Source organism: Marmota marmota, unplaced genomic scaffold, assembly GCF_001458135.2.
Source record: "Marmota marmota marmota unplaced genomic scaffold, marMar, whole genome shotgun sequence".
Classification (NCBI taxonomy): Eukaryota; Metazoa; Chordata; class Mammalia; order Rodentia; family Sciuridae; genus Marmota; species Marmota marmota.
In genome coordinates, this window is record NW_026000171.1 from 1,951,232 (window position 1) to 1,977,445 (window position 26,214).

Below are 26,214 nucleotides of genomic sequence, written 5' to 3' on the forward strand. Positions count from 1 at the left end.
TAGGGCTGGGGATATAATCCAGTAGACAAAGTGTGCCTGGGTTCAATTCTCAGTACAAGCAAAAAAAAAAAAAAAAGCAAGAAAGAAATGACATGAAGTATGAAGTCCTGGGGAACAGACCCTAACAATTCTCTCCTGTAATTGAAACAGACTATGGGGCCTTGGGAGGACCTCAGAAGGCTGCAAGTAATAGAAGATTCACAAAACAAGAGCCATATGGCTTTTTTGGGAATTGAAAGGTTCTTAAGGCCACACAAGAGAGGAACCACTGGAAAAAGCATCTCATCACCATGCTTTCTTTGCCTCCTGGGCCATAGATCAAATGACTTAGCCAGGTTTCTCCTAAGCATGTTTCTGGAATGCTCACCATTGTGGCTCAGACCTAACCAGGGAATGGGGAAGCCCCCAAGAGGAGGAATCTCTCAGAGCTCAGGGTGTGGAAGTGACTCAAGATGGAAAGTGTGCCAGCTGGAGAACCCATGGCTAAAATTAACAGCCCTCCTCCCCCATGCCCATTTATTGCTCTAAAGCTTTGCTCTAAGGAGTTAAAAGCACTTAAAACTTGCTTCTTAACAACAAGGGCAGGAGCAGGGTTGACAAAGGCATTTAGGTTCTGAAGTAGCTAGCTAATTATGTACACAGAAAAACAGGAGAACCAGAACTTACTGAGATTACTATTATTTTCTTCCACTTTTTTAAATGTAATTAACCATTAGAAAGAAATTAATTTTGATACATGCTACAACATGGATGAATCTTGAATACATGCTATGTAAAAAGTCAGACACAAAAGATCACATATTGTTTGATTCTTTTCATATGAAATGGCCCCAAATAGGCAAACCCATAGAGAGAAAGTAGATTACTGATTGCCAGGGGATGGGGAAAGGGAGAAATTGAGAGTGACTGCTAATGGGTAAAGGATTCTTTTTGGAGAGAGAGGGAAATGATCAGTATTAATGCAGATGGTTGCACAAAATTGTGAATATACAGAAACCACCGAATTGTACACTTTAAAATTGCTGAAATGGTGAATTTGATAATTTAAAAAACAAAGATGCTGTGGGAGCATTTAAAACATGATGAAATATTGATGGGCTGGGGGAGGGGCTAGGGTTGTGGCTCAGCGGTAGAGTGCTAGTCTCTCACGCACGGGACCCTGAGTTCGATCCTCAGCATCACTTAAAAAATAATTGAGTGAAATAAAGGTATTGTGTCCAATTACAAAATAAATATTTTAAAAAATATATTAACAGGCGTGGTAGCCCATGCCTGTAATCCCAGCAGCTTGGAAGGGTGAGGCAGGAGGATTGCTGAGTTCAAAACCAGCCTCAGCAAGAGTGAGCTGTTATTTCTTCCACTTTTTTATACCAGCCCAAAAGTCAAAGTTTCGTGAATCAGTCATCAATAACCCATGCAGCAGCCAGGCATGGTGGTACATGCCTATAATCCAAGCTACTGCAGAGGCTAAGGCAAGAGGACTGCAAGTTTGGGGCTAGGCTAGGCAATAAAGAATGTTTCAAAATAAAAAGGACTAGGAGGGTAGCTCAGTGGTAGAGTGCCTGCTTAGCATGTTCAAGTTCATGGGTTCAGTACCGAATAATAATAAAACCCAGGCAGGACACACCTGACCCTTTAAGTCCTCCATCTTACCAACTGTTGCTAATTAACAGACACTCGGTCCTGAGCCTAAAAAAATGTGATAAAGGGAGTAGACACCTTTAAAAAGATTCAAACTACAATTATAAACTAAAGATATACATCATCTATTTAAATATTTAAATGTTTAAAAGCATCCTTTGCTGCTGCTTATGATTGGGGTTGGCGGACAGGAATCACTTAAATCTTCAATCTTGTTTTTTGTAAAATGGGCATTATAATTATTTGTTAGGGTTTTTTTTTTTTTTTTAAGTCAGAAAGGGCTCATTACTGTTAATAGGGTGGACCTCAATTCTGCTTCAGCTAAAACAAAGCTGAACCCAGAGGGATTCTGAGCAGATCATGGTACAAGCTTGTGGTAACACTCATTTACTAAAGTAATATTTATTCAGCATCTATTATTCTACTATTCGTTCAGCAAAGTGTAGTTTCTTCCCTGGGGAGTTGACAATCTTGTTTGAGAATCACGTACAAAAACCAATTAAGGGGCTGGGGATGTGGCTCAAGCGGTAGTGCGCTCGCCTGGCATGCGTGCGGCCCGGGTTCGATCCTCAGCACCACATACCAACAAAGATGTTGTGTCCTCCGAAAACTGAAAAAATAAATATTTAAATTCTCTCTCTCTCTCTCTCTCTCTCTTTAAAAAAAAAAAAAAAAACCAATTAAGATAGCATTAAAACTAAATGCTGTGGGCTGGGGATGTGGCTCAAGCGGTAACGCGCTCACCTGGCATGAGCGGGGCGTGGGTTCGATCCTCAGCACCACATAAAATAAGATTAAAAAAAAAAAACAAACAACAACAACTAAATGCTGTGGGAATTCACCTTTTTTGCGGGGGGAGTGCAATCAGGGGAGTTCATGTTAGATTTTCATAATGAACTGTAACTCATTTTGCAACAAACGTTTACTAACTGCTTAGTGTCAGAATCTGAGGCTAGAGCAGTCAACAATTTGAAGTCCTTGCCCTCACGGCCCTGGTACCTTAGTGGGCAAACACTTATAGCAAAGAGTGTTACATTTAAAAGAAAAATGGGGTTAAGGGATCAGATGTTGGGGAAGGCAAAGAGAAGACCAAAGCAGAGTAAGGAGTGTGGTCAGAGAGAATGGGTCAGATTTCTATGGGCCTAAGTAGGTACCGTGGACAACTGACACATCCTTATCCTTTCTCAAAGCATTAAGACTATCTTGAGGATATTGGGCTACTAATCCACCCTGAGGGAAAGGAATCGGGACCCTTTTAAGAAGCTATATCTCCTCTCACACCTTGATGCATAATTCATGAACCTGTCGTGTTTCCACCCTCCCACTTCCCCAGAAGTCCCTTCCGGAAGCCTGGTACCGCAATTCTGAATGTTCAGCTTCTGCCCTTAACAGGACCCGCCTTCACTTCCGTTATGGCGTCACATTCACTGAGGGCTCTGTTCCTGGGCAGAAGCCACTTCCGCCCCTACTTGTCGTAACTTCCGCCCCGAGTATCCTGGGGCGCAAGCAGCGCAGGATGTATTCGGGACGCTCCCGGAAGTGACTCGGACTTTACACTCCCCCCCCCCTTTCCTCATTGCCGCTCCCCCTACCTAGCTATTTCCCTCCCTCCCCCCTTTTTCGTTTCCGGCGCTCCCGCCTTCTCTCCGCTGCTACTCCTCTCTAAGCCTGTGGGGGGAGGGAGGGGGGCGTGTAGGAATTGGAGTTCCCGGGAGCACGAGCTGCAGCACCACTTCCGGGTAAGTGTTAGGGAGGGAGGGGGGCCACCCACTGCCTCGCGCCCCCGCCCTGCGGGTGTCTCGCGCGCATTCCGTGCGTGTGAGTGTGTGGGTCTGTCTCGCGCTTGAAGTGCGTGCCCGCGCGCTCCGCCTCGCGTTCACCCTCCTCCCTTGCCCCTACTGATCCTCCCACCCCACTCGGCTCCCTCCTTTCCCAGCAAACGCCGCCCCTCCTGCGCTCTGGCTCAGGCTCTGGCGCCGCCGCAGCCGTCGCCGCCGGGTGAGTCTCGCGCCGCTACAGCCGGCGCGCGCCTAGCTCCCTGCTCCTCCCCCTCCCCTTTTCCTTTGGGGGGGTGGGGGGGGTCCACGGTGTGACTGTACGTGTGTCCGTCCCGGAACCGGAAGTGGTTATGGAGGAGCGGGCGATGGGGAGAAATGGGGGGGCTTAGGGGGCGGGTGCCTGTCTGGTGGGTGGCAGAGTTCAGCTCCCTGGAGGGGAAGGAGGGACGTCCCAAGGAAGGGTCTTTGAGGAAGGAGTGGGGGGTGACATCAGGAGAAAGCTCCCAGGGGCTGTCTCAGGGGAGCGAGGGTTTGTGGGGCACAACTGAGGTCTCCAGTAGATAGACCACTGTGCAGGCTGAAGGAGGTACCTCTTGGCACAAGGCCTTTGGGTAGGCAGGGGGCGAAGTCCTCGTAGCCCAAGTGGGGGAGGCTAGAGGAAGTGGCTGGGCCTGAACTTGGCCCTGTGCCTGACACAAGGGCTTGTGCATCCCCCAGCCCTCAGCTTTGCCTTCTGAAGCCACTTCTCAGGGGCAGGAATCCTCCTTCTTTTCCAACTCTTCTGTTTTCTGACCCCTGATTATTTGTGGTCCTAAACGAAGAAGAATCAGTGTCTGAGTCTAGGAGTGGAACCCAGATGCTGGTGATAAGAGTTCATCTAGGTTCCTGGGAATTAGATTTATTACCCTTGTATCCACTTAGTAGGGGGTGGCACTGAACTCCTGTTACTCTGTCCTTCCATCATTTAATTGTTGGTTGTGGGGTTGGCCTGCCTTCCATACTGACTACTTACAGTCAAAAGAGTTCCTGAGGTTCTTCACAGTTCTGCACCCTTACTGGCTCCTGTAACCTAGACAATTTGTTTACAGAAAGTTCAGGAGCCCTGGAAAGGAGAAAGAATAAGACGACAGGAGGAAGAGAGAGAGAGGGTAAGAAAATTTTGGGTTAATGACTTTTCTGGTTTAGGGGGAGGAGTCATAATTTGGAGGAACAATGTGACAGATTTCTTTAAATAATAGCAATTTGTAATACTGGTGTTTGGTGGGAAAGAGATCAGTTATTTCTTGAGGGTGCCCAAGAAGTTTCAGTGTAAAAAGTTGGCACTTACCCCGGTTACCTTCCATTGCCACTAGTACTCAGCTGGAATGAACTATGAAATTGTTCAAGTGAAACTACTGAATAGTGTTGCATTCTGTCCAAAGTAGAAATTTATTCTGCTTTAGGGACACAAGAGCCCTAATTGCCAATATAGTCTTATGGTATAGCTTATGGAATTGCTTTCCTGTATTTGGAACACGCAGAGCTGAGGTTAGAGTGGAGTTCCTATCCTTAATATTCCAGTGGCGTGTTTGAAGTGAATCTGTTGAGTAATTAAAATTTGTGACATAGGGTTATTTGAATATGGTGTGGCAGAGTAAAGTTTTCAGGAAAAAAGCTGCTGCTTGGGTAGTTTGAAGTAAAATGGGTAAAACTGTATGAAGTAGACTCCAGAAATAAACCTGGGAGAATTCATTGTATGAGACCTGATGGTAATAGAATTTTAGGTATACTGAAAATGGCAATGTATGGACTCTGAGTTTTGAGTTAAGAGTTTATAAAATTAGAGGGTTGTGGTTTTTTTTTTTTTGTTTTTTTTCTTTTTTATTTTTTGAGGTGCTGGGATTAAACCCAGGGCCTCAAACATGTTAGGCAAGTGCTTTACCACTGAGCTACATCCCAAGCCCTTTTTTAAATTCTGTTTTTGAGACAGACTGTAAGTTGCCAGGCTGAACTTGGGGTTCTTCTGCCTCGGCCTCTGAGTAGCTAGGATTTGAAGTCTTTGCCACTGTGCCCAGGCAAGCAATCTATGTCTCAAGAACTAATTCCAAGCTATTTTATAATATTTATTTTATTTATTTATTTTTTAAATATTTTTTTAGTTGTCAGTGGTCCTTTATTTTACTTATTTATATGTGGTGCTGAGAATCGAACCCAGTGCCTCACACATGCTAGGCAAGCGCTCTACCACCGAGCCACGACCCCAGCCCCAAGCTTTACGCATTTTTAAAACTTTGTTTTATTTATTTATTTTTGGTGCTTGGGATTGGACCCAGGACCTTGGGCATGCTAATCACAAGCTCAACCGCTGAACTTCCCGCCCCACCCAGTCTTGTATTTTGTTTTCTCACATTTCCCACATCTGTCATTTAGAGTATAATAGGCACAAGGAGAGGACCACAGTATTGTCCCTCCCACAATGGTTCATTGGTACCCTGGGTAGATGCTGCTGGCTGAGATTGCCAGCCATGTGGTGGTTGTGTTTGTGTATTATGGTATGGTGGTCTTTCCAAGTGAAATTGGGCTAAAGGCATTCCAAGTTATTTTGTAATTGAAAATGTGCACCGAGTAATAGTAGAAAAGCCTAAAGTCTACTAGGATGATCTCCCCATTTTTTTTCTTTTTGTATTTCTGAGAATAGAACCTAGGACCTTGGGCATGCTAGTCTAACTAAGCTACACCCCTATCTCTGCAGTGGCCCTTCTTGAATGTCTTTAGAACCTTAGAGAGATTCTGTTTCCTTATTGAGAAGAAAATGATCCTGAGCTAATATTGTAAACTTGGTGCAGTTGTATATTTTGATATTGTTTTTCTTAATAGAGTGTCTAAGTTTTTTCTGGAGTTGAATTAAAGTTGATTTGTTTTTGAGTTGTCTTGATACATCTTGTAGATGATTACTAAGCTGGAGGCTATAGATCTGTTATTTTTGGTAGTTCCTTTGTAATTATATGGTCTTTATGTAATTTTCACTAATTGTTATTAACAGTCTTCATCAAGTGAAAGTATTTCTCTGATTCTCTTCATGAGTTTTTCAAGGTTACATTTGTTAAGAGAATGTTATTTTCTTGGGGGAAAAAAATCACGCTTTACTTTTAAAACAGTGAAAAACAGAAGTAAGTAGTGGGAAAGAGATGGTGATCTTCACAGTATCTGCCAAAACCACATGCTGGAGGCCTTGACACCTTTATTCCTTGATGATTGGCACTGTGGAAGGATATGATCAAATGGACAAAACTCTGATGCAAGATACAAGTCCTACTCTGTGTTTCATGGATATTACTTAATAATGTCTCTCTTTCACCTCCGTAGTTCTTCCAAGATTTCTTTTGAGATTGGAAAACTAGGAAGAGAAGTACTAACTTAATTATAATAGGCCTTCTTATTAATTGAATAGTTGAGGCTTAGATACAGTAGTGAAATTGAAATTAGAACTCAGATTTTCTGTGCAGCACTCTTCTTTTTTCCATCTATTAGAATAGTTTTCCTTTGTTCTGTGGAATGGTAAGAGAAGCTTTCCTCTTCCTTCCTGGTCTAGGGTAAATTAGATCTTTTTTTTTATGGTAGATTAGGCATGGTGGTACATGCCTGTAATCCCAGTGATACGGAGGCAGAGGCAGAAGGATTACAAGTTTGAGGCCAGCTTTTGCAATTTTGACCCTATATCAAAATCAAAATAAGGGCTGGGGATAGCTCAATTGGTAGAGTGCTTGCCTCACATTTATAAGGTCCTGGGTTCAATCCCCAGAATAATAAATAAATAAATAAATCTTAGATATATCTTAGGGGGAAATACTTCTGAGTTCAATCCCCAGTATGGGGGGGGGGTTGGGATTATCATCAAAACTGGCACTCTGAGGCTGAGTATGATGGTGCCCCAGGTATTTGGGAGGCTGAGGCAGGAGAGTCACAAGTTCAAGGCCATCCTGGGTAGTGAAACCCTGTCTCAAAAAAAGGGAGGGGGTGGGGGATGTAGGTCATTGGTAGAGCACTTGCCTAGCATATGAAAAGCTTTGGGTTCAATCCCCAGTAACGCTATAAACAAAAATTACAAACAAACTGACACTTTGTGTGGAGGTGAATTTTTCCTTAAATAAATGGACTTAAGGTTGTAAGAATATTGATGTGTACTTGTTTACATATTAGGATGGTTTGATGAAATTTTCTCCATGAAAGAATAAAAGGATAAGAAGCAAAATGTACAGTAAACAGATATTAGGTGATCTAGCCCCAAAGCATCCTTTTATACAATTCCGGGGAACACCATTTACATTGTATTCTAGCAACAGTCTTCATTCTTGGCTCTATTGCTGATTTCATTTTAAGGTTAACTCTATAGTTAAGTCAATTCTATCGATAGAACGGTAATGTAGTGTTTTGCGTTATCATTTTGTAGTAATTATTGCTTGTAGTTGGGAGAGCAGTACTGTTCATGTGTCCCCTTTGGGGCTGTCCTATATATTAGAAGTCCCTTAAATCCATGGTCTTATCTTGTCCCAGGACCAACTCTGGTTGTGACCTTCAGCTTCGTTCTCTTTAGAACCCAAACAGAAATAGACTGGGTATTCAAGAAATACAGGAGCCTTTGGGGGCTGGGGTTGTGGCTCAGTGGTAGAGTACTTACCTAGCATGCACAAGGCACTGGATTCAATTCTCAGCACCATTTATTTATAAATGTAAAATGAAGATATTGTGTCCACCTAAAACTAAGAAATAAATATTTAAAAAAAAGAAATACAGAGGCCTTTTGTTTTTCTAGTGAAAGTCTGGATTTTTATTTATTTTTATGTGGTGCTGAGGATTGAATCCAGTGCCCTGCATGCCTAGGCGAGCGTGTTCTACCCCTGAGCCACAACCCCAGCCCATCTTTCTTTCTTTTTTGGTTGAAGATAGACATAATGCCTGCAATACCTGTATTTATTTATTTATTTATTTTTTATGTGGTGATGTACTGCTGAGGCTTGAACCCAGTGCCCTGCACGTGCTAGGCAAGCACTCTACCACCAAGCTACAACTGCATCCCCGAGTCTGGACTTTTTTTTTTTTTTTTGCACTGGGGATTGAACCCAGGAGCACTTGACCACTGATCCACATCCCCAGCTCTGTTGTGTATTTTTTTAGAGACAGAGTCTCACTGAGTTGCTTAGCACCTTGCCATTGTTAAGGCTAGCTTTGAACTTGCTATTTTCCTGTCTTAGCCTCCTGAGCCACTGGGATTACAGGTATGCTCCACCGAGCCCATTATTTTTATATAAAGTCTGGACTTTTTATTCAGACTACATTATTCCAAAATGAGTTATGTTGGTAGCCAAGTGAGGTTTCACAAGATGTAGACAGAACATGATCTTGAACTGCACGTCATTTTACTGTTAACAAAAACTTAAATCTTAAAAACATTTATTAAGAACTGCCTGAATAATATTCATTCATTCATTCATTTAGTCATTTTGGGCTTACAGGATTGAACTCAGGGGCATTTGACCACTGAGCCATATCCCCAACCCTGTTTTGTATTTTATTTAGCAACAAGGTCTTACCGAGTTTAGTGCCTCACTTTTTGCAGAGGCTGGCTTTGACTTGTGATCCTCTTGCCTCACCCTCATGAGCCACTGGGATTACAGGTGTGCGCCACTGTGCCCAGCCTGAAAAATATAATTTATTTCTGGAAAGATTCTAAATTTTAGTTTCTGAATTAAGCCTCAACACTGCAATGTATACTTCAGTTATATGGTTTTGATACCTTGCAGAACCCCTTTCCTTACCTAATCTTGGATGCCTGTGTTCAGATCCCTGCTCTGCTATTTACTGTTTGATTCTGTGCCTCTAGTTTCCTCATTTGAAAAATCAGGGTTGTAGTACCTTCCTTATAGAATTAAGGGGATTAAATAATGTTAAGAGTTGTAAGGTGCTTCAAACACTACCTTGGATACAATAAGCATTTAATGAATATTATTGATGATGACCATGGTGGTGATATTGTCTCCCACATCACTTTGTATGCCCTGTTTATAAGAGCTTACAGGGTTCCCTTCGAAACTCAGAGGAACCCTCAGAAACTCTGCTTGACCTGAGCTACCTAAAGGGCAATACAAATGAATGTAATCTTTGGGAGGAGGGGCTTGTTCATAGGAGTTCTGTATAGGTACATTCTTATTTTCAGGCTTTCAGTTTCTCCCTCCTAAATTTTCACATCTTTAATGCTTTTACTTACTTGATTGATTGATTGATTTTTTTAAGGTAGGGTCTCACTATATTGCTTAGGCTAGCTTAGAACTTTTGATCCTCCTGCCTCAGCTCTCAAGTACCTGGAATTACAGATGTGAACCACCACACTTGGCTACTTCCTTGATTTTTTTTTTTTTTAAATCAAGAAGAAATTATAGGGGCTGGGGATATAGCTCAGTGGGCAAAGTGCTTGCCTCGCATGCACAAGGCCCTGGGTTCAATCCCCAGCACCACAAAAAAAAAAAAAAAAGAAGAAGAAGAAATTATATATCAGACCTTTCTTTTACTCTGTAGCCCAATTCTCTACTTCATTCCTTCTGTTCATTACCACTGTTGCCTCTTATCCATTTAATTTTTCTCAGCTAAAAGCAGCATTAAACAGGGATTTGTGGATTAAGGTTTGTGTCTCTAGTGTCGTTGTCAAAACCTATATGTATAGAGTCCATTGATATTCAAGTCATTAAATATTATAATTGCACCTGGTTGATGAATCCTATATCAGGGACAATTAGGAGACACAAATGTAGAATATGTGATCTTTCCAAAAAGTTTTGCAAGATTGGACCCTTAAACTGTGATTAGATTGAGTACCCTTTAAAGCTAGGCTTGGAAGTTGTAGGATATCACCTGTATGGGAAACTGTTCAGTTTTGTTCTTCAGTTGGCCCTTGGTATTTGGATTCATCTAAAAATGTTATGTTGTTGCTGACATGCACTATACAGTTAGGCCTAAGAAGATGTGTTTGTATTATAAACACACAGCCTTATTTTTCTTGTCATTATTCCCTAAACAATATAGTGTAACTACTATTTACATAGTATTTATATTGCATTAGGTGTGCATTCTGCCAACCTAGGTTATATGCAAATATTATACTATTTTACAAAAGGGACTTGAATGTCTGTGGATTTGAGTATTCATAGGGCTTTGAAACCAATATCCTGGGAGTACTTTAGAAAATTGGTACTTTATAAAGTTGTTCTTTATTTTATAACTAAGGAAACAGGATTTGCCTATAGCCCATCCTCTGTCATTTAATGTTGAGCCTTATTTGTGTGAAACTGTTTCATATTTGATGAATTCCTCTCTGTTGCTACATTTTAGAAAAAGTAGGCTGAACCAGGCTTAACTGGCAGTGTGTCAGTCAAGAACAGTTTGAACATAGTGATACATGCCTGTAATTCCAGCTATTCAGGAGACTGAGGCAGGAGGATCATAAATTCCAAACCAACCTGGTCAACTCTTTGAGGCCCTGTCTTAAAATAAAAAATTAACAGGACTGGGGATATAGCTCAACTGGTCAACTCTTTGAGGTCCTGTCTCAGAATAAAAAATTAATAGGGCTGGGGTAAAGCACTTGTGGGTTCAATCTCCAATACAAAAAAAAAAAAAAAAAAAAAGAAAAGAAAGAAAAGAAAAAGTATACTGAAATAGAGTTCTTTTCTTTGTATTTATTTTTGTATAAATGTTTTGTATGAAAAATGAGGGTGCTAATAAGAGCAAAAATTGTGATCATCCTTCTGGAGAAGGATAAAGAACCAAGCTATGTTTAGAGCAATATTCTTTTGGCTTTGACTTCTTTGTTGGAGGTCCTTCCAGTTACCTTACTACTTGAAACTCAGTTTCTATGCCTGTCTCCCTTGTACCTCTTCATCTTTTTTACATAACTTCACTGTATCCTCAGTCATTGCAGTGTATGTCACACATCTTCCTTCCCCTTCTGAACTTTGATTGCTCTTGGCTCAGTGTAGTGGAATGGTGATAATTTTTTTAATTGACATTGTACATATTTATAGGGTACAGTGTGATAATCAAATACCTGTACATAATATGTGATCAAATCAAACCTGGTATTTCCCTCTCCTTAAGATTGATCATTTCTTTGGTTGATAAAGTATACTTTATGTACATATATACACACACACACTTGGGATTGAACCTGGGGGCGTTTAACCACTGAGCCACATTTCCAGCCCCTTTTATTTTTTATTTTGCATCAGGGCTTGCTAAGTTGCTGAGGCTGGCTTTGAACTAGCAATCCTCCTGCTTTAACCTCCTGAGCCACAGGTCTGTGCCTTTGCGCCTAGCAATAACATTTTATTTCCTCCTGCTGTTCCTCACTTCTTTATTCCACCAGTCTCATACTCTCTCCTAACTTGCCTCTTGTGAGATTGCACCTTTTCTGGTCCAGGATTTTGGGAAACTGTTCTTGACTGACACACTGCCAGTTAAGCTTTCCTAGAGAAAGTGATCAGAGAGAAAATAGGTGGTGGGATGCCTGGATTCTCTCTCCATCTGTGACTTGACAGTGTAATTCTAAGGGATTATTTTCCCTGCTTTTTCTTAGTGTTTTAAGCTTAATCATCACCTGCATACAGAGAAGAATTTGAAATACAAATAGTAGTCTAAATCTCCTTAGGTGGAAATCTGTGTTTTACTGCTCTCACCAGAACTTTTTAAAACTGGTAGCTCTTTGGTTCCCACTGCCCAGCTCAGATTGTTTTATATCCAGTGAAACACCACAGATGTCGTTTGACTTTGGGGGGATCAGTGTGATGGTGTCCCTATATAGCCTGATAACTCAAAAAAGTACCTTGGTTCTGATTTCTGCCATTTAACTCGTGTAGTTTCTTGGATATGTTGTGTTCTTGTCTAAAAACTTTTTAAGCTGAGCAGAACTCTATATTGATTAGAAATCTTAAAATTTTTATTTCAAAGGATTTGGATGTAAGGGAAAAGGGGAACAGTGGTAGGTTCCTTGGCTATTTTCAAGCCAGTCAGTGGTTTGCTTTTTGTGACCTTTCCCTCTCTGACTTCATTTCTCTTCTTGTCAACAAAGGAAAATAATTCCAATTCTGTGTCTTTGGGGCTTGGCAAACATTCTGTCATTCAGTGGATGTGTTTAAGTTTTGTCACAAGCATTAACCAAGATAGCCTCTTTTGGGTGGGGATATAAAGCTGAGTAGCTCCAACCAAGGCAACTAGTGTTTTAGACACTAATGTCTTGATTGCTAATTACCAGCCAGGTGATCAGGTGTCAAAGAAGAGACTACTCTTCTCAACTACTACTCCTCAACTCTCTTCTATTGGTAAGCCTCTGCAGATTTATTCCAGGGAATAATATGGTCTCTCTCTCTTTCTTCAGGTAGAATGGAAGAATCTCATTTCAATTCTAACCCATACTTCTGGCCTTCTATCCCCACAGTCTCAGGACAGGTAAGTGATGTTTTCTGCTGCCCCTCATTAAGTACTTTTTTTCAACTAATGAGTAAAGTTCTGTTACTGAGTAAGTAGGTTCTATTACTGTGGAGACTGAAGCAAGACAAGTCACATGCTGTTTCACTGCATCCTCAGTCACTGAGAATTATATACTGTTTCTCTTTTGGCTGCTGTCTGGAAGCACAAAGATATTAACTTCTTATTCCTTGATCTCCAAGGAGGAATGAGACTGAAAAGTGTTTATGGAACAGGCAAAATTTAGACTCTCAGTCTGAAGAGGGTGCTCCTCTCCCCTCTCCTTTCCTTTCAGATTGAGAACACAATGTTCATCAACAAGATGAAGGATCAGCTGTTGCCAGAGAAGGGCTGTGGGCTGGCTCCACCCCATTACCCCACCTTGTTGACAGTGCCTGCCTCAGTGTCCCTGCCCTCAGGCATCAGCATGGACACAGAGTCCAAGTCAGACCAGCTGACCCCACACAGCCAGGCATCCGTTACTCAGAATATTACGGTGGTCCCTGTGCCGTCTACAGGACTGATGACTGCTGGTGAGCACCTCTGCTCTTCTCCAATCTGAGGTGTTGATCTTCCATGATCAGTACCCCAGGCTGGAGGGCTCCGAGGACATGGGGAGTGGGATATGTGTTTGATTACTCAATCAAATTTTTATTAAGTGCCTACTGTGTGCCTAGCAATGTGCTAGGCATTGTGGGGGATACAAAGAAGTAGAAGATGCGGTCCCTGCCTTTGAGGAGGTGACATTCTTTCCTTCTCTGAATCAAGGAGTCTCCTGTTCTCAGAGGTGGAGAAGAGAAGGGAGTCAATCAAGGGGTAAATCTCACTGTTACCAGGGGGGTGGGGACAGGGGTTAGGAGACCATTATTCTTCAATAGGGTTTGGGGTTTCCTGTATGTACTATGGGATGGGGTGGTGGTGGTGAGGGGTTAATAAGACAACAATTTGGGGGGATAATATGAAATAGGATTAGGATTAGTACTGAACAACATGACACCATCTTCTTTTTTCCCCCCCAATCTTAGGTCCTGGTTTGGTAATCACATCCCCCTCAGGCTCTCTCGTGACCACAGCCTCATCAGCTCAGACCTTCCCCATTTCGGCTCCTATGATTGTCTCAGCTCTTCCCCCTGGCTCACAAGCCCTGCAGGTGGTCCCTGACCTCTCCAAGAAGGTAGCATCAACCCTAACTGAGGAAGGAGGCGGAGGTGGTGGTGGAGGTGGCAATGTGGCTCCCAAGCCCCCCCGGGGCCGCAAGAAGAAGCGGATGCTGGAATCAGGACTGCCTGAGATGAATGACCCTTATGTCCTCTCCCCTGAGGATGAAGATGACCATCAGAAAGACGGCAAGACCTACAGGTAGGAATCAGAGCCAGGAGCAAGATGGGGTGAGGGTCATTGTCTCAGCTTCCCCTATGTCTTGCTCTGATCAGGCTCTATACTCTTGACAGCTTTACTCCTCAGAGTCACTTGCATGTCAGATGTTCTGTCGTGGGGTAGGAAGGCAGAGCTGCTGGCACTGCTCTAGTGGCTCTTCCCCCAGGATGCAGACCTCTTTTCCCCCTTCCTTTTTAACTCTGGTTATGGTAGTCATCAGCCTTGACTGATTTTTGAGTAACAGGAGAGTTTATCTCTTGTACTAATGCTTTAGACTGGGTTTGAGACTCTGCAGGGGATTTTTGGGTTTGTTTTTTTTTTTTTTTTGGCCTTCTACATTCCCCATTTCTATTTTTCCAAACAAACAAATCAACAAATCCTTTTTGGTAAGCACCTAACCTAACCTGTGTACCATCCACCAGCTCCTGTACCATGTTTGAGCACTTGAGTCCACCTGTTCCTGCATGGTTAGGATGATGGGAGGGGTCTACATAAAAAGGTGGGAAGAATAGGAAGCCTCCCCCTTTTGAAACATATGTTTATAAAATGACTGTTTGCTTGTTTTTTAATTTTGGACGTAATTTAATCCTCTACTTTCCCTTAAGTTGTCCATTACCAAAAAGCTTTATATTCATATTTGCATGTGGTACTATGCAAAAATAATTACATAAGTAAACTCCCTGCCCTTTGAAAGTTGAAAATCTGTTAATACTCTGAGAGCTATCAGGGTCCCTAGTGGGTTTGGGGAGTTTGGTTCCAATATGCAGAGTGGGATAACCACTATCAGAGCTTTGATGCAGACAGGGGCATATGTGCATGGCTGGGAGATTGGGTCTGTCCTTAGTGTACCGAGATGGGCAATGTTGTTCCCATTTTAGGAGCGAAGGGAACTGCGGCACAGGAAATGGACAGAGCCTTGGGCTCATGGATTCAGTTCCCGGCTCCACCACGAACTTGCTGTGTGACCCTGGGCAAGTCCTTTTCCCCTCTCTGGGCCTCAGTTTCCTCATCTGTAAAATGGGGAGAATTCTGTTTATAACTCCCATTTGTTTGGGAGTATATATCAGATAAGCTGTGAAATGTTGGGAGCTTCAATAGAAAGATAAGAAATAGTCATTATTTAGCATTTATTTTTATTGTATTGTATAATTTTACTATGGAGAGTAGCCACAACTACAGTGTTTAATTTCCTTTTTATGCATGGAAATGAGAGGAGTGTTGCTATGCAGAAAGTATTGAGCACTGCAGAATTCCAGCTCATAATCTGAAAGTTCATTGCAGCTTTATTATTACAGGTGTATCCCACTTTATACAATAAAAGTGTTCCTGGAAAATGTTTACATCATATCATATTATAAAGGTACCTGACAAGTTTGATTCATTTAAAGGCATTTTATATCACTTCATTAAATGAAAAATCCCTTTTATCATGTAGAAATTCAGATTTTTGTGTTTATTTAAAATGAGGGCATTATGACATGGAGATGAATCTATATAAAATGTAGGAATAATGGGAAGCACTTCTGACAGATTGGAATCCTCTGATTCTGATACAGTTCCTATGTTTGTTAGTTTTTTGGACCCACATTAAAGCTATTTCTGAACTTCCCAAACTCTATATATTAAAAGAAATGTGAATATATAGTTGGAAGGAAGCCTGTTAGGACTTTGTGTACCCTCAGAGATTTTCTAGAAAGACCCTACACCCAATTGACTAAAGAGAACTCTGAAGAATGATTGTATCCTTGGTAAACAAAATTAATTCAGAATCTTAGAACTCTGAAGTTGCAAAGAACTCTTCTTAATCACAAAGAATCCCGATTTTGATGCAGCTGTGGGTCAACTACCTCCATTCCAGTGATCAGTAGCATTTGACTGGATACTGATGGAATTAGGTTCTGTTACTCTGGGCTAGACAACTTATCTTTGTTGTCATCTGTTAAATGGGAAAATTAGTCACACCCTTATTTATCATATGCAAATGTTTTGAGGGAAAAATAGAGTATTTGAAATTATTTTGAGCATCTTAGGATGAGAATTCAGAGTAGTTACTGTAACCAAGGCATTGTATGCTCCAAGGACATCATTCTTACTGTGATGGGTGTGAATAGTGCCCCTTGGAGCACCCTGTGATGTTGAGTGCTGGCGTTTCCATCCTCTGCCATCTGCTCTCCTGAATCAGATTTCTTTTCAGTCACCCAACACCCTGCCTCAGAGGATCTTTACCCTTTTATTTGGCTTCATAAAATTTTAGAGTTGGAAATAAGAGGTTGAATATCCTTATCCAAAATTCTTAGGACCAGAAGTGTTTAGATTTTTATTTTTTTAGATTTTAGAATATTTACATATATATGATGAGATATCTTGGGGATGGACCCAAGTCTTAACATGAAATTTATTTGTGTTTCTTATGTACCTTATTTGCAGAGCCTGAAAGTAATTTTATACAGTATTTTCAGCCCACATTTTGACTGTGACTTGTTACCTGAGGGTGGATTTGGAAATTTCTATTTGTGATGTCACATGAGTGCTCAGAAAGTTTTTGATTTTGGAGCATTTCAGATGTTTGGATTAGGGATGCTCAGTATATACTTTAGTAGTCACGTGGGCCAGTCCCTTCACCAGGCAGATGATTGTCTAGCCTCTGCTTGAGTTTTTAGTGTCAGGAATCTTGTCTTAGGTCAGCATCATGGCTTTGTAGTGAGTAACTGCCTCTTTACAAATTACTTGCTTTCTGAAACTATGTAAAACAGGGGTACTATTTGCCAGGTGTTTGTGAAGAATAGAAACAATGTGTCTGAATTATAGTATCAGGGATAACACCAAATGGCAAATATTATAATCATCATCATTATATATAGTACCTTTGAGATTGTTCACTCTGTGCCCAGTCCATTATTTAATTTTTTCAGATTCTTCTCTAATTGGGAACTTCAATGAAGGGCGATATTTTCTTCTTTATAATTAACTTTTAGGGCTGGGGTTTTGTCCATGAGGCACTGGTTTCGATGCTCAGCACCACATAAATGTAAAATAAAGATATTGTGTCCACCTAAAACTAAAATATAAATATAAAAAATTAACTTTTACACTAAGAGTACAGTTGTGTGTTGAATACCTTCACACAAATTAATGAGATACTTTACTTGAATTAAAATGAACATATTGGCTGGGAATGTAGCTCACGCAGTGCCATGGGTCCATCTGGGGTGGGGGGTGGGGACGTGCTGTTCTACCTGACTTGAGAAATTTTAGCAGTCAAGGGAAATTATCTTGCAACTTTAGTACTGTTACTCCAAGTGACACTGTGCCCATTTGCTAACCTCAGTTTTAGTGAAATACTTCGTAGCATAAGCTCATTCATCAGCACTGGGGCTGTTAGCATTAATGCCATTTTATTACAACTTTGACTATACTGGGTGTTTGCTGGTCCTTCTAGCAGCAAAAACTAAATCCCTGCATTTTGCAGACCAGAAAATTGAGGTCTAGCTGGAGATGGTGGTGCACACCTGTAATCCCAACAACTTGGGAGCCTGAGGCAGGAAGATTGCAAGTTCAAGGCCAGCCTCAGCAACTTAGTGAAGGCCTAAACAATTTGGCAAGACCCTGTTTCAAAATAAAAAGGTCTGGGAATGTAGCTCAGTGGTAAAGTGCTCCTGGGTTAAATCCCCAGTAATAAAAACTATTGTCTATGCCCTGTAGACCATGATGATTATAAACAGAACTTTCCCCCTTCTCGTGAAGTGATTGAGCTTTTCAGATTAATAAACTAAAAAGTCAGATTTCTTTCAGAGTTACCAAGTAAGAAGAAAGGACATTGGGCATTAATGATTGGAATTTTAGTAAAATCCTTACTATAAGGACTAAACTAACAGTGATAAAAATTTTTGTCTGTGAAACTTGATGTTCTTATCTCAGTTATCCTCTAAGAAATTCTGAAATGGGAAAAAAATGCAGCAATCATCACCCCACCTCATCCCAAACCCCTCTTGGGCTCTAGCTCAATGGTAGAGTGCTTGCCTGCAGGCATGAGGCACTGGGTTTCATCCTCAGCAACACATTAAAAATAAATAAATAAAATAAAGGTATTGTGAAGATACTGGAATGAATAAGTAAATAAATAAATGTAAGGTGGGGAGTACCCTGAGAAGAGAGCTTGCCCTAGTCACCTGGCTTCCCAAGCCACCATTCTTCCTGCTAGCTCAACTTTGGGCACTAGTGAGTTTTATACAGAAATAACAGGGTTCCATATATCCTTATTTGCTACTTTTGGACAGTGTCAGAGGAAGAGAAGGATCACCAATTCCGGTTGATGATGAGTGAAAGCACACTGGGTACTGTTGATGTTACTCAAAGTACAGACATTAGCTTCATGTGCTAGGAAAGAGGAAAGGTTTAGCATGGGAAAATCTGTTTTGCAGACTTCTTCTCCTAAAGACTTGAGGAGTACAACCTATTCCCAACAGTTAACTTATTGCAAAAGTGGTTCTTGCTTGATTGCCAGGAGGCTGGATGCAGGGGATAGATGATTGATGGAATGTCAACTACAGGGTAAAGGCCGGACATTATATGGTTTGGAAAAGCCCTCCAAATAATTACTATACATCCCCACCCTTATCCCTCTAGGAATCACTGCCCAAAAGGAAGTAGGAAAAATCTGAGGGAAGATAATTATCTGTGAAGACAGGCTAGAATCTAGTCAGTTGTTCTCTTCATTTCCATCTAGATGGGTTGAGGAATAATGAAGGACAGACATTAAATTAAAAATGGAGAAGTTGGGGAAAGGAGTTAATTTAAAGCTTGAAATCAAATGACCTGATATTTCTGGTCCAGTGAAATTCACATTCACCCAAATCCTGTAATAGTTTTTTTGTCTTACTAGGATTGAATTCTATTTTTTGTACAGTCAGGAGTCCAGTCATTCAGGAAACATTTACTGAATATTTATAATCTGATGATACTATTAGAAGCTTAGGCTATAAAGATGAATAATAACAAGCTCCTACTCTCAAGGGTCTCACAGATACAGTTGGAATGTAAGATTAGATAGGTGGGCTTCTCTTGGAAGTTAAGGGGAGGGTTCAGCAATGGCCTCTTGGTGGGGAGGATTCTTTCTAACCATTGCCCTCATTTGGCCCAGGTGCCGGATGTGCTCACTGACATTCTACTCAAAGTCGGAGATGCAGATCCACTCCAAGTCACACACCGAGACCAAGCCCCACAAGTGCCCACATTGTTCCAAGACCTTCGCCAACAGCTCCTACCTGGCCCAGCACATCCGTATACACTCAGGCGCTAAGCCCTATAGTTGTAACTTCTGTGAGAAATCTTTCCGCCAGCTCTCTCACCTTCAGCAGCACACCCGGTAAGGCTGCTATTGCTTTTACTCCACCACCTGGCTGTGAACTTGTCCCCAAGGCCATATTGCTTGAACTGATTACTCTTTCCATGTGTTTTTTTCTTTTTTAACCTTTCCCTTTGAAATATTTAAGTCTCTCCTGTTATTGTCTATGAAAAATGAGCTACATGTCTTAGCAGTGTGGGGGTTCTCAAAATTTGTGGTCTCCAATTCCAAAGTCTGGAACAATTTTTGTGGTTTCTCTCTATGTCTGTGTTTGGAAATCTTCTGCAGAGAAGGCCCTGCTTTTACTATATGCTTCAGTTCAGAACCAAGGTGTGCATTCAACTTCAGGTCCATGGGGAACAGGCGATATTGGTCTTTGTTCAGATTACTATTTGGAAGCAGGGTATCTGTGGTGAGTGTGTAAACTTAGGAGAAAGCCAAGGGTTTTGAGACTGACTTGTTTTAAGGTTACCAGGAGCCATGGGTTGCTCTTCATCATCTCACTGCCATTTTAGCCACCGACTTAGGATCAGCAGCAACCTAGATTTGGGTTTCCTCTTCATTAGCTTCTCCAGGCCGGAGCGTGTTTGGGAGGAGGGAGGAGGGGGTGCTTTCATCCGTCAAGCAACATCATTTCACCCAGCAGAGAGCTGAGCCCGAGGTGTCGAACTGCTTCCTCCTCCCCCTTCCCTCCTCTCCTCTCCGGCAGGATCCACTCCAAGATGCACACGGAGACCATCAAGCCCCACAAGTGCCCGCACTGCTCCAAGACCTTCGCCAACACCTCGTACCTGGCCCAGCACCTCCGTATCCACTCGGGGGCCAAGCCCTACAACTGTTCCTACTGCCAGAAGGCCTTCCGCCAGCTCTCCCACCTCCAGCAGCACACACGGTAAGGGAGAGTGGCGGGCTACTGACCCCGCCCCGCTGGCATGCCCTCCCCACCCCCGCCCCGGACACACACAACAACCCGCATGCGGGGGGCGGGGGAGAGACCTTCCTGGAGGAGAACATGACTGGAGGACATGGCTGGCATCTGAAAGAAAGAAGACCAAGCGGCAACATTGGAGACTCAAGTGGATGTTAAGCAAACCTTTCTGGGGCAAGGGCTATGCTGGGGAGATACATTGACTATGTGATATTCCCTGATTGATGGGATGAAGAGACACACCTGGAGCAGAAACAACTTTTCTTTCCTTTATTTCCCTCTGAGAAAATACCCCTGCGTGGATCTTGCAAGATTTCCTCCTTGATGCCAAAGCAGAGGCATTTGATTGGAGAAGAGCATACCTCTAGCCCTCAGGGCATCAATTATGAATGGGAGATATAATCAGACATTATCTGGCACCAGCCTGTGACACCCACAGCAACAAGCAAGGCTCCAAGGAATACCAGGAGTAAAGAACAAAACATGTACTAAATATTACACAGAAATGGCACACAGAAAATGAAAAGGCTCCTACTTCATAAGGATACGCACTGTTTATCTCGTGAATCTGGATTTAGAAGGAGATCTGCCAACTGGAAGAGCTGATGGTCTCCTTCGGTGATATCTCAAGTTGAACTGCAGTCCAGACTTAACTGGCCATAGTCCATCTCACTGGCTTCTTTAGATGTGATATTCCCATCTTATAATGATATCTTGCTTTGAGGAGTCAGGCTTTCTTCATTAGAGACATATTCTGTGATATTTTTGAGGTTTTTATACCAGAGGTCCAGAAAAGCGCCTGGTCATAGGGATGGTTGTGAAGTCCCTGATAAGGAGCAGGTGTCAGTATCCTCAAGTCCTGGGCTCATCTTAGCAAAGGATCCTGTGGCATTTGGGGAAGAGGTCAAATTGCTACTAGCCTAGGTATTTCCTGACATCAGTGGGCTAGCCAGGGGAAAGTCCCTAGGAGTTTCCGTAAGTTTTCATTAATACTACTGTTGCTTTCTACAATCAGCTTAACTGCTTTTCTTTGATACCAGAACTTCTTTGGAAGTGATACTGAAGTCTGAAGAGTTTCTGGCTGTAGAGTTGGGGCCAAAGAAGTATTATAATGTTTTTCTTTGCTATTGATTTTGCCTTGTTTCTAAATATTTATTAGGACAGTTACTGTAGGAGCTGAAATGTATGCGAAATTATGAACTACCTGTTTTCGGGGAGCCAAGGCCTTAGTCCCTGCTGCCCCAGCAGAAAGGGGGCTACCTTGAGCTGAATGATGTAGGCAGTGCCTGGGAATCAGGCATTGCAATCTGTTCCTGTTAGAGAGGAACTAAGGCTGCTGCCTCCTGCAGGCTTATCTGATGCGATTCCTCAGGAGGGAACCTAATTTATGCTTGGAGGATGTCTTTCTCTAAGTGGCCTTGCTGATATCCATTTCTTTCTTTTCTCATTCTGTACAGAATCCACACCGGTGATAGACCATACAAATGTGCACACCCAGGCTGTGAGAAAGCCTTCACACAACTCTCCAATCTGCAGGTAAATGTTCTTATCTCCATGTAAGACCTTGAGTGTGAGATTAGGGTCAGAGCACCATTTAACTAATACAATGGTTCTCCAACTTTTCAGAACTGTTTTACTCTAAAGAACTATTTAGAGGGCTGGAGTTGTGGCTTAGTGGTAGAGTGCTCGCCTAGCAAGCATGAAGCAATGGGTTTGATCCTCAGCACCACGTAAATGTAAAATATATTTAAAAAAAAGAACTACTTAGAGCTGGGGCTGCAGTTGTAGCTCAGTGGTAGGCACCTCAGCACAACATAAAAATAAATAAAGGGTATAAAAAAAAAAACATTAAAAGAAAGAAGCTTTCATGTTTCTTTCTTTTAAAAAACAAAACAGAACTACTTAGGGGCTTGGTGTGGCCCAGTGGTGGAGCATTTGTCTAGGATGCTCAAGGCCCCAGCACTGCGGCAGCTGGGGGGGGGGGGGGGATTTAAAATTACCGAAAAACCCAAAGAACTTTGGTTTATGGGGGCAATAGCTATATATGTAAATATGAAACCTAGAAACTTGAAAAATATTTATTAATCCTTTTTTTAAAAAGTATATAAACTTGGGGCTGGGGATGTGGCTCAAGCGGTAGCACGCCCGCCTGGCATGCGTGCGGCCCAGGTTCGATCCTCAGCACCACATACAAACAAAGATGTTGTGTCTGCCGAAAAAAACTAAAATAAATAAATAAATATTAAAAAAAAAAAAAAAGCATATAAACTCATTGCATGTCAACATAAACACTATTCCAAAATCCTTCAGAAGGAACTTTGTGGGAATAATGGCTTTGTTTTACGTTTTTGCAAGTTCCTTTAATGCCTGGCTTAACTGAAGCTGGGAATGTATGTTCACATCTGCTGCATGCAGTCTGTTGCAATGTTTATACATCATGTAATCTCTGTACAGTCATGAGAGAACAAGAGTGAAAAGACACTATTTTGATACTAAGGGCTCCTGAAAAGGTCCTTGTGTTCCATAGAGATCCCCATATCTCACTTTAAGAACTGCTGTAAGAGGAAGAACAGGTATAAGCCATCATTCTAACTTGCAAATTCTGATACGTGCTGTACGAAGGTATGCTTCTGCCCTGAGCCTCTAGCTTGAGAAGTTCTATTTGAAGCAATTTCCATTGCCTTCATGTGGAAAGTGAAGTTGGAAGCCTGGTACCCACCTCACAGTTTTCCATTCAAGTTAAGGAGGCAGGAGGGAAGAGCACAATACACTCATTACCCATCTGGTTTCTTCTAATTTTTCTCAGTCCCACAGACGGCAGCACAACAAAGATAAACCCTTCAAGTGCCACAACTGTCATCGGGCGTACACAGATGCAGCCTCACTAGAGGTGCACCTATCTACGCATACGGTGAAGCACGCCAAGGTGTACACCTGCACTATCTGTAGTCGGGCATATACATCGGTGAGTGCTGTCTCTTCCCTTGACTTACCCATAGCCCTGTAAGACATCAGTTCACTCTACTTCTTCTTTCTGGCCAAAAATCTGTTCCAACAAATGTAATTCAGAAATAATTAGACCCATACGTGAGGATATAGGGGACGCCTGATCCCCTAAATCTATAAAGAGTAATAAACAATGATTCTTCATTTACTTACACATTAGGTAAAATAAAGCCAATTGAAATGTTAAGAGAAAGATTTAGGTAGGTATTTTCCATTAGACTCCAGAAAAAGGTTGTGAAGTTGCTTGATTGAAACCTATTTGACAAAAATGGCAACTTTTCCCTCTTCCAGTTGAATGTCCACAGTGACTTTTAAAGGCGCCCTTCCTTTTTACATAGCAGTGTGCACTGAAAGTGCCTGTTCCCAGCTCCAGAATATCTCTGTATAAAGGTACTCTTCTGAACAGAGTAAGAGCCCAGGATGCTTGTTAACAAGTAATCTCTCTTCCCTTTTCATCCCTCAATTTTTTACCATTTCCCTCAGGAAACATACCTTATGAAACATATGCGCAAACACAACCCTCCTGATCTCCAGCAACAAGTACAGGCAGCGGCAGCAGCAGCAGCAGTGGCCCAAGCTCAAGCTCAAGCTCAGGCCCAGGCCCAGGCCCAAGCCCAAGCCCAAGCCCAAGCCTCCCAGGCATCACAGCAGCAGCCACAGCAGCCACAGCAGCCACAGCCACCACACTTCCAGTCCCCTGGGGCAGCCCCCCAGGGTGGGGGTGGTGGGGACAGCAACCCCAACCCTCCACCCCAGTGTTCCTTTGACCTGACCCCCTATAAGACGGCGGAGCATCATAAGGACATCTGTCTCACTGTCACCACCAGCACCATCCAGGTGGAGCACCTGGCCAGCTCTTAGAGATCCGTGCTGCCACCCATTGGGAATAGGAGAAAGAAGTTCTGGTCTCTTTCTCCAACTCCTCTTGGGAAAAGTCCTTTTCTTCCGTGACAAGCCTTGGCCACCATCTCCTTGGGCCTCAGGCACAGCTTTCCTTTACAAGATACCATCATTATTTTCAACTCTTCTTCAAAAGGAACATCAGCCCTCCTGATTTGCAAAGGATTCTGAGCTGATTGTGTCATCCAGCAGCCCCCCTCCCAAGCAAAGCTTTTAAAATTGGGGGTTGGTGCTCAAGGGAAGGATTTGCTGTGACCTCACAGAAACTTGTCTGGTGTGGGCACTTACCCTCTCCCTCATCCTCCAAGTTCAGGCTAAAAGAAGACTAGAGGCTGGTTCTCCAGATAACAAAGAGAAGGGAGCTCCAGATGCAACCAGCCTCCTGTCCTATGCTTGCCTGCAAAAGAATAGAGGTGGTTTTTTGTTTGTTTGTTTTGTGTGCCCCAACCCCTGAGAGCCATTTTCTTCTACATAGTCTCACTTCACTTCCTACCTACTGCTGGTAGAAGATGATTTGGGTGGGGATTAGACCTCCTTTTATTTGTAAGGGGGCAAGGGCTTAGATGTGATCCCCAAGGACCAGAGATTTCCCAGGTGGTCAAGGATGGCTTAGAAGTATGGGTTATGGTTTTCCTCAGAACCTCTCGCCCCATTCTCTGTCAACCAAGGCCCTGTACTCTGTCTCCCTATCTGATCCCCCAAGGAGCTATGAGAACTTTGTGTTCTCTGTGAAACCCCCAGAACAAATGTGTTGCAGAGAAGGGAGTGTTCAGGGTAGACAAAAGGACTGGACTTAGCTCCCTAGGTGCCACGGTCAGACGCCAGACATGGATTTATATATAAATATATATATATAAATATATATATACCCGCTCATCACGGCCATCTTTGTTGTAACCATTTCTGTGTTTATAAATGCATTATCTCTGAGAATTTTCATATTTGATGTTTTGTTTATTTTTGTCTTTTTTTTCCCCCTCCACCCTGTCCTCTGGCCACAGCATTTTTATTTTCATTTAACTTTTTTTTTTTTTAAATCATGACAGATTTTAGAAAGAACACTTAAAAAATCAGGAAACCAGTTGTTATAAAGCAATTTAAAAATGAAAAAAAAAAAAAAAACCTTGTGTACAAACCAAGGGATGTTTTTAGAACATTGTATAGAAATAAATTCATGTAAAAGGATCAGAGGCAGTGAGTGGAGCTACTGGTGTGAGCGAGCGAGTATGAAAAAAGTATTCGGGGAGTTGTTCAAGGGCAGTACTAAGGATTTACTCCATAGTGTGTGAAAAATGAATACTTGTGTGCTGAGGCTCCATGTGTGTGATTCCACTGCTTCAGAAAGGTTTGGTTCTATTCAAGTGGAATCTTTGCTTATGAAGATCTGTCATGGGGATTGTATCCTCTAAATAGACAAGAACAAGATTTCAGTTATGTGTTAACATCTCTGTTCCCTGTCTAAAAAAAATGGAAGCAGACTTTGAAAGGACCTATAACTGCCTGAGTCTCCCCAGTTGCTCTGTTCTAAGACTTGTGACACCAAAAACCAGAGGTTTGCAGTAGTGGGAACCATAACAAGTTAATGGGTATATATGATGAACAGTATAAAACACAATTGAGTGTCCATAATGTAGTGGTTATCAATACACCTCACAATGCAGGATGGTTAATAGCATTGGGGAGTAGGAAATCATCTGGACTTCCCTCACAGACTCTACTATTGACCAGTATTGAGTTAGATAACTTTC

The 26,214-nt window shown here is 42.2% G+C and overlaps 1 protein-coding gene across 19 annotated transcripts; it reads left to right on the forward strand.

The window, feature by feature from the left end:
* Positions 1-3,170: 3,170 nt before the first annotated feature.
* Positions 3,171-25,405, forward strand: Znf384 (zinc finger protein 384). 19 transcript variants are annotated; one of them, XM_048787601.1, is made up of 13 exons: positions 3,196-3,380; positions 3,578-3,639; positions 4,508-4,567; positions 12,823-12,893; positions 13,207-13,444; positions 13,680-13,727; positions 13,937-14,270; positions 15,167-15,259; positions 19,429-19,653; positions 20,342-20,524; positions 22,018-22,096; positions 23,367-23,525; positions 24,050-25,405. In XM_048787601.1, exons 4-13 carry the CDS (start codon positions 12,828-12,830, stop codon positions 24,425-24,427), a joined length of 1,803 nt encoding a protein of 600 aa, XP_048643558.1. In that variant the 5' UTR covers positions 3,196-3,380; positions 3,578-3,639; positions 4,508-4,567; positions 12,823-12,827; the 3' UTR covers positions 24,428-25,405. The 19 variants fall into 19 exon arrangements, with proteins under 19 accessions (XP_048643556.1, XP_048643563.1, XP_015356180.1 ...); XM_048787599.1 differs by lacking the exon at positions 3,578-3,639 and having other exon boundaries at positions 3,171-3,380; XM_048787600.1 differs by having other exon boundaries at positions 3,373-3,639.
* The last annotated feature ends 809 nt before the right edge of the window (positions 25,406-26,214 follow it).

What these genes read in the sequence shown, in the direction of transcription:
- Znf384 (XM_048787599.1), top strand. Translation starts at nt 12,828, where the DNA reads ATGGAAGAATCTCATTTCAATTCTAACCCATACTTCTGGCCTTCTATC. An exon ending in TACAGGACTGATGACTGCTG is followed by an intron (nt 13,445 to 13,679) that starts GTGAGCACCTCT and finishes CTCTGAATCAAG; the next exon opens with GAGTCTCCTGTTCTCAGAGG. An exon ending in AGAAGGGAGTCAATCAAGGG is followed by an intron (nt 13,728 to 13,936) that starts GTAAATCTCACT and finishes CCCCAATCTTAG; the next exon opens with GTCCTGGTTTGGTAATCACA.